The 11,328-nt window shown below is 38.7% G+C and overlaps 3 protein-coding genes across 7 annotated transcripts; 1 reads left to right on the forward strand and 2 right to left on the reverse strand.

The window, feature by feature from the left end:
* Positions 1-6: 6 nt before the first annotated feature.
* LOC109704273 (myb-related protein 330-like) lies at positions 7-1,427 on the reverse strand. Of its 2 annotated transcripts, none has more exons than XM_020225035.1 (4): positions 1,244-1,427; positions 881-1,010; positions 667-794; positions 7-583 (listed from the first exon to the last, which is right to left on the reverse strand). In XM_020225035.1, exons 1-4 carry the CDS (start codon positions 1,374-1,376, stop codon positions 72-74), a joined length of 903 nt encoding a protein of 300 aa, XP_020080624.1. In that variant the 5' UTR covers positions 1,377-1,427; the 3' UTR covers positions 7-71. The 2 variants fall into 2 exon arrangements, with proteins under 2 accessions (XP_020080624.1, XP_020080625.1); XM_020225036.1 differs by having other exon boundaries at positions 881-1,030; positions 1,244-1,358.
* A 5,534-nt stretch (positions 1,428-6,961) lies between these two features.
* Positions 6,962-8,762, reverse strand: LOC109704271. Of its 2 annotated transcripts, none has more exons than XM_020225033.1 (3): positions 8,415-8,762; positions 7,620-7,725; positions 6,962-7,189 (listed from the first exon to the last, which is right to left on the reverse strand). In XM_020225033.1, the coding sequence occupies exons 1-3, from the start codon at positions 8,689-8,691 to the stop codon at positions 7,117-7,119; spliced, it is 456 nt and encodes a 151-aa protein (XP_020080622.1). In that variant the 5' UTR covers positions 8,692-8,762; the 3' UTR covers positions 6,962-7,116. The 2 variants fall into 2 exon arrangements, with proteins under 2 accessions (XP_020080622.1, XP_020080623.1); XM_020225034.1 differs by having other exon boundaries at positions 7,620-7,719; positions 8,415-8,753.
* Positions 8,763-9,033: 271 nt separating this feature from the next.
* Positions 9,034-11,018, forward strand: LOC109704270. Of its 3 annotated transcripts, none has more exons than XM_020225031.1 (3): positions 9,034-9,202; positions 9,977-10,242; positions 10,573-11,018. In XM_020225031.1, the coding sequence occupies exons 2-3, from the start codon at positions 10,056-10,058 to the stop codon at positions 10,794-10,796; spliced, it is 411 nt and encodes a 136-aa protein (XP_020080620.1). In that variant the 5' UTR covers positions 9,034-9,202; positions 9,977-10,055; the 3' UTR covers positions 10,797-11,018. The 3 variants fall into 3 exon arrangements, with proteins under 3 accessions (XP_020080620.1, XP_020080621.1, XP_020080619.1); XM_020225032.1 differs by having other exon boundaries at positions 9,980-10,242; XM_020225030.1 differs by having other exon boundaries at positions 9,035-9,202; positions 9,997-10,242.
* Positions 11,019-11,328: the final 310 nt, after the last annotated feature.

The raw sequence follows: 11,328 nt of genomic DNA on the forward strand, positions 1-11,328 counted from the left end.
TATGTATATATATATGTATATCATCTTAGAGAGAGAGAGAGAGAATATGAGAGAGAATATGAGAGAGATTCTCAAGGAACCCAATGTGGCTGAATGCCAGGGTTCATAGAAAGGCCATCACCCGAAACTGCCAACGAAGATGACCCCAAGATTACATCGAAGAAATCCCCTGGACCGATAGATTCTTGAAGAAGATCAGATACACAAGGCTGAGCTCGGAAATAGGCACTGACGTGAGCATTCGGATCGATCTCATTTGATGCCGAAAGCAATGGAACAGTGCATTTTTCGATCTCGATCGGTTGATCGTACCCATCCACAAGCTTCACATCAGCACACTTGGTTTCTGTTAACAGTGTATTGATGGTGTTTTCGCTGCAGAAGTTAAGAGTGCTGTAGTCCTTTACATTTTGGCGATCACAGTCGAGAAGATTGAACTGTTGAGGATTTGAAGGCCACAAGGAACCATATAGATGAGCTCGTGTTATTGAAGGTGCAATTGTTGTCTCGACAGCGTAGCCGGCCATGCATTGGCCATCATATCCTCTTGTCGTTGCTACGCCATCAGGAATGTAGTAACTATCTGATACACAAATACTTTGTTATTTATTTTTGTTTTCTTTGTAGTAGATTTGCGTAAGGTTTTACTGCTGAAAATTTCATCACCTGGAGAAGGAATAAGGTTGAGACCATCCACAGCATGAGAGATGAGCTTTTTCTTTATTGTTGAGTTCCAAAAGTTCTTCACCTCATTATCTGTTCTCCCTGGGAGGTGCTTGGCTATCTGCGCCCATCTGTAAAGAGAAAAAAGTTTTGTAAAGACACATCAGATGTTAGTGAATATACATTCACCACTTAGATAATGAGATGAAGCTAGTGCCTGTTTCCTAGCAGTTTGTGGAGTTCAACTATAAGGGTTTCTTCTTGGTGCGAGAAGCTTCCTCTTTTCAAGTCTGGCCTGAGGTAATTGATCCATCTCAACCTGCAACTTTTCCCACATCTTTGCAGGCCTGTACTCATGACAAAGTGACTGAGACAAACACCCTCTCTACATCATTATAACTTTAGATAGAGGCAGTATATCCAACAATACAGACATAAAGGCAACAAAACACGTACACCTTTTATCTCCAACAAACAACGGAGAAAAAGAGAGGACAGGTTAAACTTTGAAGTTGTTTCTAATTCTATATATATGTATATTGAAAAAGTAGTGTGTAGTTAAGGTGAGAGGGGGTTGCACCAGCTAGCCTTGGAACAGAGCTCCAGCAACCATGGCCATAGGTGGAAATGTACTTTCTGAGCTTCTCATCCTCCTCAGGAGACCACAGGCCCCTCCTAACCTTTTGTTTGTTGCAGCATGAGTGATGGCCCATTTGTTAGTTGGTGCTTCTCTCCTACCACACAAGCCAACCATAACCTGCAGAAGCAGGTTCTCAATTATCAGTGTGGGTGGGGGGGGAGGAGGGAGAAAGAGAGCTGCAACCCACCAGTGGAAAAGTGCACATCAGCTATATGAGTACCCTGATGGTTGAGTAATGCTGAAGGTGGCACTAGCATGACTAAGGCCTCTTGTAGGGGGCTACAGGGCATTCTAGTAATTTCATGTCCATTTTGGGACTATATCCTCCAATACCATAATAACATTGTTGAGTTTATTTGGGGAAGTTTCATAAGGTACCCTAGATCAGTAGCATGCTATTTTAGCATGGAGGTGGAAGTGGATAACTAGTTTTATCTCTATCCCAAGCTAAGTGCTTTGTGATAAAACGCTGGTTATGTCCACAATAAACATACTGCTCTGATTTATGTTTACATTGCCTACCACCAGTTATACATGCATCTTTGATCAAATAATTATGCACAATATGCATTGAATTAATTCATACGACAGTTAAACTAAGAGTCTAAGATTTAGTTACTGTCTTTCTATACTTCGCAACTGAGTAAAGCAATTTGATAAAAATATAAGAGTATTCCACCTTGATCCATCTGACTTAGTCCAGTGTAATAACATGTAAAGATAACAAAGTACTCCTATATTTAGAAAACACAAAGTTCTTAGGTACCTACTTGTCATTACATTTAATATCATGCATTTGCCCACATATATTATTTTTACACTCATTTATGATCTCTTCATGATTTATCTCTCTTTCCTTTTGGATCGAGGTTCCTATGCATCTCTAATATATATGAACTTGTTAACTATAAACATTTTAATTTTATGAGTTATGCATGAATACCATAAAAAACTAATTACTGTACATGCTTTCACGTGGGGAGAGGGGGGAGAGAGAGAAGATCACAAGTTTACTTCACAGAGCCTAAGGCTCTATCACTCTGAACCCCAGCCATGTGATACTAGTGCATGGCTCATGCAAAGGGAAGAAACAAGACAACCAAGTACGTTGCATGAGATCTCGCTAAGTGGCGTGGCTATTACGGGCCGCATACAATGTCATGTTGCTGCCTTCAATGCGACGCCTATAAATAGCAAGCAACCCACCAGGCTCACCTCGCCCTAGGAGGGAAAGGGACAGAACAATTCTTCCCTTCCTCTCTTCCCCCGCCATCATCTGATGTGGAGGCCTTAACTGTCAAAACTCTCAAACCCTTTCCGACCCCTTATTTGTCCCTTTCGTTGTTGTGACTTCCTTAAGGGCTGATTTTTGTTTAGGATAACAAAAATAAAAAGAAAAGGAAGACTGGGTGTTGCTTTCCTTCATTTCTTGTATTGGAAGGAAATTTTATGCAGTCCCAAACATGAAAACACCAAACCCTTGTTCCGAATTTCCTTGGTTATGATTTAATTTGATGGTTGATCTCGACCATGAGATTTTACGTCTTCCTTTTCTTCACTTTTTTTCTTCAAATGTTGATGTTGGAAACACGAATGAACCTAAGAATCAACTCCAGCTCAAGCAAATTCACTAGAAATTATTAGTCTAGAGTAACCTCAAAATTCTGAAACAACTTCTAGAATTAAGGTTTCAGGATTTCAACCTAAACTGAAAATGTCCTTGATTTGCAGTTCAGATATTTTTGCTTTCTGTAAGTAGAGCATAAGTACTGCAAAATGCCTTTATCTTCATTTCTCTGTAAAGCACTGCAGAAGTCCTATTAAGTATTTATCCCGCAGCATACAATGCTTCGTTCAAATTCAGCATGAAGACTACTGATTACAGAATAAGAAAATAATCACAGAATAAAGCCATAAAGCACGCAGCAGTAAATTACACTACAAAAGACCACCCGCAAGTTCTTTTATCATTAGGAAACACCAAAATATGTCACCCTATCTGGTTTATTTGATGTAACTATTTTGCTCGTTGAGCTTATTTTCATGACAAGAATAAGTATACTTGGCTATAACAGTCTGAACTTATGATCTGTCTTGTATTATGTAGGCTTTGCTTAGTTGAGGCTCTATGTCTATTTTCCTTGGAACTTAACTAATAATCACATCAAGATACATCATCAGAAGCTGTAAAATCCTTTCATTACATATAATCCATCATGCTACTAGTCATATCCTTCGAATGGCTCATGCTACCGAGAATTTGAATTCCATTTTCAGGGTTCAAGAGCAGAGAAACCATCGGATTGCATCAGTGCTACTTTATTCAGCATCAGATACTGATTCTTAGAATAGTTTTTGTTTCTTTTGAAACTTCTGGGGGAAATCTAGACTAGATTAATGGATAATGTAGGAGTCTTTAAACAACTGTAAGAGGTAGACAAATTTGAGTCTTTCTCCAGTGGTGATGCTGTTGAGTTATAATTTTAGTAAACCACTGCGAAATTGCAGTTAAAAGAGCTCAACTGCAGTGATCTAATGAATATGACAACGTGCTTTGAGTAGCTGCTGTGTTTAATTGTAGGAAAACAAGGAACAAGTTTGATATGGCATGCTACTGCAAGAATATATGGTGTAGAAAAACAAGAAGATGGGATTCTTTTGTATCTGCCCAACTAGGCAGTTTCTTTCTCTTCAAGGGAAAATGCAGTTACAAGAAGCTCACTCTGTTCAAAAGAGAGCTTAATTCCTCATTGTCCTTAAATCTTCGTCTCTTTTGTTTACTCTCCAAGGGCTATGTTCTCCTTCTCATATTTCTACAGTATTTTTATAACTTTTGGGAGGTTGGGATCTTCTTGCTATCGGTTGTACACTGATGAGGAAGAAAGAAAAAGCAAAGACAAATCCCCACATATCTTCTATGTAGCCATGCAGCTACGAAAAATCAGAAGTTCAACAAACTGGTTGTGATCCCATGTTTGCCCGAGCAAAATCCTTGTGGAAAGTTTACTCCAGCGGTCCAACCACTTGAGCGCGACACATGAACTTCCAAAGTTTCTAATACAGGCATTGCCTTGTAGTGTTTATATTGATTGGAGGACATTATGTGTTTGAAACAATCAGCAGTGAGACCCACAGCAGTTGAGAACCGAATCAGAGTTATTTTAGCGAACATACAATGGACCGTTCGAAATCCTACATGCATTGACCGTCCAAGCACACAAAATAATTGACTAAATTGTCAGAATAGTGAGCTGAGCCTGAGTATCTACAAATTGCAGTATATCACCATTAAAACATGAACAGAATTTGCATTTATTACAAGATGTTTCAGAAAGCATCACACCTGTTCAATCCAATTGCAGCCAACTAGAACCAAATCGGTGCAACGAGAACATTAAGTATCTATTCACAAACTGGGGAGCCCTAAGGGACTAGTAAAACTAACATAACAACTTAACATGAAGAAGTTCACTAACAATGAAACAATCTCCATGAAAAGCGAGGAGGCCAATATAGGTTCTAACTCTCTCTCTTGTAGAACCCTAATATTTCAGCAATTTCTTTTTGAAATGACCAAATCCCCAAAAATGGAAGTCATTTTCACAGATTTCCTCACCGAACAGGATTACAAAGGGCCAAAATTTCAGCAATAAGAAAACACATTATACTGCAAAAGAATCAAAGCAAACAAAATGTTCGAGGGGACCAAATGCGTGAGGTTTTATAGCAGTTCTACTATGCTTTATGCACCAAACAAACTAAGAAACAACAAATCAGGTCGAATAACTGTTTGAATTCGTACACTGAATTCGCAGACCGCTGTTCCAATTGAATGCTTCGAATTCGATTCCAAAGAGGAGGAGGAGATGGAGACGGAGGAGGAGCTCCACTTGCTCCGACCAGCATGAGAGAATGAGAATGGTGATACCAATCAAGGAAGAGGACGACGAAGGGCGACATAGTTAGGGTTTGGATTGGGGGTGAGCGTCGGAGAGGAAGAAGAAGAACTGAAGAAGGCCTTGGCGCGGAGGAGACGAACACTAATTTGACGATTTCTAACTAAAAGTCGGTGACGATATTAATAAATCAGCCGGATTTAGCGGAATGCAGTGTCTTCAACTAAGTCGGCAATTCCGAAATTGAAGACACTGCCGTATTTGTCAGAACTCGGTGGTGTGAGAGTCCAAAATTGCCGGATTTAAGCTGAAGCTCCCGGAATTCAGTTTTGGAAGCCATTATGCTCTATTAACTCTGCTTACCATTTTATGTGATTTGTAAAAGAAGCTGCAGCATATCAGCCTCCTACGGAATGAAGCTCGATAATTCGATCACAATCTGTCAAAAAGAAAGCACTTCAAATATCAAAGGATTCAAAAGGAACAATAAGTTCAAGTTTTTTTTTTTTTTTTGGAGAAATTATTCCACATATAGGGGGGAGATTAATAAGGTAGAACAGTTATGTATGAATTGAGAGGAGGGTCAGTGGCTGCAATAATATTCCTCCTCATTGCACAGGCTTTTCGCTGGTAAATTTCACTGAAATTAGTATGGTGGTTTTAGCTATAACAGTGTTACAGTGGCAGTGATAAGCTTATATTACTGAATGTGGTGGAAGTAAGCTTTACTTTCAAAGAGACCAGAATCCATGCAAAGTAAAGGCAACAGATACTAGCTGCGGGATTTCGTACTTGTGTAAGTATAAAACTAACATGATTGTTACTCGTGTTTCATGCACGACGTCTTAATTTACGCCTTTGATTGTGATGATGGGGCGATTGCAGTTCGTATTCCTCCTTTCTTCGATATATGCCATCGCAGCGAAACGGACCTGGCTGCCTTGCCGACTTTTGCATGCGGGTGGGCATGACATGCAGCTGGAGGCATCCCATGAGAGTGATGGCATTGGACCTCCCTGCTCGTGGCCTGGTCGGAATCATCTCTTCCTCAATAGGACACCTCACCTTCCTTCGTAGGATCGATCACCTTCACAGGAATTAATGGACTTTTACGTTCAAATACCTTCCACTGTCGGCCGCCGGCACCGATTGCAGATCCTCAGCCTGACAGACAACTTACTCCATGATGTGATCCCTACAAACTTCAGCTTTTGCTCTCACCACACGCATTTTACTCCTTGGCAGCAACCATTTACATCGGTAAATACCCGACAACCTAGGCTCCTGGTCGATCCTTTATGTTCTGGCTCTTGACAATGACAGCTTCGCGCAAACCGTCCCACAATCGCTAGCTAATCTCTTGGTTCTAGCTGTAATATCTATCCCGAGCAACAATTTGGTAGGCCGATCCCCGATAACCTCATTTTTTTTAACTATTAGGCATCAGCTGCAAATATAACTGTAGTTTGGTTTGCTAAAAAGTGGTAACATTTGTTAGAATTAATGAAATCATGGATAAACTTGGCAAATTTCCCAATCTAACAAACCTGAGATAACCAAGAAAAACGATCAAAATTTGGATGCAAATTGTCAAAAACAACATGGGGAGCAAGGACCTCAACAAGAACAATTGAACAACAGGTTTAATCACAAGAGATGAGTCAGCTGTGCTAGAAGCAGAATAAAATGCACATGGATCAAACAGGTGCTTGGAAGGAAAATGAAGCCAAACTTTAATATTGCTCACGAAACAAAAAGAGGAGGATAAAAGAAGATAAAATATTCCACTATTATTACAGATGAAATGAATCATTTTTTCTGTTTCAAAGTTTCTAATACGGTAGTGATAATTGACATCAAAACAGTCTCATGTTACTGAGAGCAGCTACAGCAGCATAAAGAAACATATTCTGCATGTTATACAGCGATTCTTGCTCTACCTTTTGCAATTCTTCGGGCAATCACCCTCCGTCCGCCTTTGGTTGCTTTTCTGATAAAGGAAGTTCACAATGTCAACATACTAAACATTTAATGATTTTAAAACAGCAAATTTACTGTCTAATAAACATTTCATCAATTAGCTTGCTTGAAAAACACTAACTGAAGTTACTGATAATCCGAGTTATCAAAAGACTATCAATCCTATCTTCAACTGTTAAGTAAAAAATATAGCTATATCATCCTAACAATTCCTTAACAGGAAAAAGTGATGGACAAACAAAATTAGAAAACCCATTGTAGATTTTGGCTAGCTGATAATAACAATAGTAAAATAGATCGTATATTTTGAAAAACCTTAGCATCTTATCTAATTTCTGGAGAATCTGATCAGCTAAAGAAAGATCATTAGAAGTACTTGTCAAAGAAGAGCTCATGAAACTTTTAGAGAGAGAGAGAGAGAGAGAGAGAGAGAGAGAGACCGTGCAAGGAAACCATGAGTTCTTTTGCGCTTGATGTGGCTTGGCTGGTATGTTCGTTTAGGGAGTAGAACCAATGGCTCATTAGGCAAACCATCATGTCCTGCAACTACCAAATATTATCATTAACTACAAACCAGTACTCGGCGTATCAAAATTATAAACACACCAATGCATGTCAAATTCAAATTCATCCCATGCAATCCGTTGAAAGAGTGTTTAGTTATCATCATGCATTCATGCTTACATTGGCATACTAAAATTTCAAAAGAACTGAATCAAAAATTTCCAGTACAATAGCAGAAGTGATGAGATCTTAAGCCGAATGGATTGAAGAGACAAGCTTTTAACACTTAAACAGACATTTTTTGTTCCATGACCAAAATTTTGCTCCAAAAAACTGAATATATAAGAAAAACAGACCCTGCAAATATGAACTAAAAACGAATTAACATACACGAAAGTCATATAATCAGCAAAAGGAAAGTGCTATCAATTAGCAAAATATAGTTACTACAAAAAATGATACTCCTTTCTAGTTTCATCCCATCTGTCGAAAAGCTATCAACTGCAAAAAAAACTAATCACAATAAGAAGATAAAAATATAATGATGAAAAAAGATCAAATATTTCAGCTATCCCAACCAAAAAAAAGAAGAGGATTTCGCTAACGATCTCCATCGAACAAAATCCACTACTGGGTACTGTTTAGATCCTCAAAAAAACTAGATTTTGATGAAATTGAACTCGACAATAAGCACAGTAAAGTTCAAAACTTGAGAATAAACTTCATCTCACCGTCCTCTATGAAGAATCGAAGCGAAGGCAAGCCACAGGGAAACAAGAACCCTTCGGGAGAAGACAATTTCCGTACAGCTTCGGCGTCCCCTCCCACTTCCGGAAGCGGAGTTCGGTCGATCTGAAACTCGGCTCGAAACGGAGGCGCCCACGACCGGTTCGAAGAGATTGCGGGTAGAACGAAGGGTTTCGGCATCGACGGGGAACAGATCGGATTGGAAAGGAAGAGTCGATTGATGAGAGAAGCTCCTGTGCGAGCTAGGGTTTTGGACGACATGTTCGGCTTCGGGGGAGATCCAAAAACCCTAGTTTCGAGATTATCGACTTGGGAGGACGACGACGTCAACTTTAAACCGGCAAAAAGGTCACTCAAACCGGACCACTCCGGTCCAAGCGGTCCATATTATTATTTATTAAAATATTTTTTTTTCTTTTACAACATTAAATTATTAGGGGAAAAATTTTAAATAGTATTTATAGATTAAAAAAAAATATTTTTCATAAAAAAAGAAAATAAGCATTTAGGAAAAGCACTTTATATAAATATTTAAATATAATTAAATATTATATATTCTTTATTTAATATGTATCGTATGGTAAGAACCGAAGTCGGCAGTACAGTAGTAAGCATAGCCGACTTCAGTATGAGTTGTTGCGGCGCATAACAAAGAGCGGTGGCAAAAAGCGGTGGCCTCGTACTTCAGCCTCTCCCCTTTCCCTTGCTTCGCTCCCATCGCTCAATCCTTGATTCGCCCATACCATCTCTAATCGAAGAACCCAAGCGACAGGTAACGAAGCTCTCCTAACCCTAATTCTTACATCTTTCTCAATCCCTCCTCTCCCCTATTCTCCACTGAGATTCCTACTGCGCAAAGTTCTCTTATTTATCTATTTATTTTTCCACAATTTCTTATCCATATTGTATCGGAAGGATATTGGATTAGCTTATGCTAGCTTGAATCTTTGTGGGTTTTGAAGGATTTGTTCATTTATGCGAATAGTTGCGTCTATATGCTGCGTACAAATTATAAAAACTCGTTTTTTGTCATATGATGGGTTAAAAGTGGTTTTGTTTTGGAAATTAAATACGCCTATGAGTTCCTCAAAGTTATCTTTTTGGTTGTTGTAATGGTTGTTTCCGCAGTGGAGGATCTAGCTAACACGAAAATGAAGCAATTCATTGCCCCATCCAATTTTCTTCTGAACTTATTGTAGTAGTGATTTGATTCGAAGCGACTCTTTTGAGGAACATTTTTTTCTATTTTCTGGCATTATTACTTGGTTTCTCATGATAATGACTTTATAAACTTGAATTTGGTGAATGCGCCTTGGCTGAGTTGCTGGATAAGTTAGCATTCTATATTTCTATGATGCAATGGGTTGTACTTGATTAGTATTCAGAAACACTTTTAAACATCATTTGACAATCGGCATAGAATTTTTCTCCGCATTTTACTGATTAATCATGTTATTTTGTACTTGATTAGTATTCAGAAACAGTTTTAAACATCATTCGATGGTATATTTTCTTGCACTGTACTGATTAATCATGTTATGTAAAGAAGCACTTTTTTGCTTCCAGTTGGTTGATCGACAACGCAGTGCAAGTCACCTTTGTTATAAGAAGAGATCGAACTAAACATGCATAAGCAGAAAGCTCATCATAGGGAGACTCATGGAACGAGCGATGACATTGATGAGGACACACCGGTCAACAAAGTAAAAGGCCCGAATGTATTTGAACGAGCCAAGGAAGAGATTGAAGCTCTTCTGGAGACTATCCAGTCGAAGGATGAAGCTAATCGTGATTCATCTGAAAAGAAAGATGGTAATTTTTTTTCAATCTAATGAATCAAGCATTTTTCTCTTTTATTCTGATTGTTTTGCTGGTCATTCCATATCAGATCACAGTGCTCAAAAATGCTTTAGTGCTCTTGCCTTTTCTCTATGTTGTATTCCCCTGATCTTTCTCTGGAAACAAGTTTGCCGCTTTTAAACTATGGTAGAACTCAACAAGATAAGATTTACTAGTAAGTATGAGAATGAGGCTTACTAGGTAATTCTAATTTTCTTCCAAAGAAGGTGGCTGTCTTGATTTCGTTACATCATATACAAAAAAATGTCCATGAACTGTGCTTTCTTCTATTTTCGTCGACAGCGGGGAAAGAAGTGAAAGAACCTAATTCGGGAGAAAAAGCAAAGGAAGAGAGTGAAGGTAGCATGCTCAAGGGCAAAGCCCATACGACGGAGACTCATGGCACAAGCAGTGACGTGGACGAGAACACACCCATTGATAAGATCAAAGGTCCAAATGTGTTTGAACGAGCGATGGAAGAGATCGAGGCCATTGTAGAAGCGATTCACCCAAGAAGAAAGGACTGATTCAAACTTGCAGTCGAAGAAAAGTAGAATTCGGGGGTTATCTCCTGCAACAAAAGTTTGAGAAATCCTGTTCCGTTTTGAATAAGAATTAAGAGTACGAAGACCTAAAAAATCTTTCGCTAGGTTTCTCTCTTTTTTCATAAATTCTGATCTAAATGCCCAGGGATAATGTACTAAAAACTTCTCTTTTCCGTGGAATAAAATTGCTGGTTGTTCATGGAATTGATTTGTTGTCAATGTCAGGTCATATATGATATCTGTTGATTGCAAGAAGGGTTAGAGGAAGATGAATGGAAGAGGAACATTAACCAAAGAAAGACAGAAATTCTATGAGGAGGACAATACAAATGCAAGACCTAAGTATGAAGATGTGTAAAATCTGATGTGTAAGTATAATAATCAATCTTACCTGCAAAGATCAAGAGGAATGAGAGATGCTATAGTACTATACGACTACTAGAAAACTTTGAGAAGGGTCTCCCTGGTTTCTAGGCTGTAAAATGTCCAGCACCTATTATATACACCATTTTGA

This window comes from Ananas comosus, unplaced genomic scaffold, assembly GCF_001540865.1.
Source record: "Ananas comosus cultivar F153 unplaced genomic scaffold, ASM154086v1, whole genome shotgun sequence".
NCBI classification, from domain to species: Eukaryota; Viridiplantae; Streptophyta; class Magnoliopsida; order Poales; family Bromeliaceae; genus Ananas; species Ananas comosus.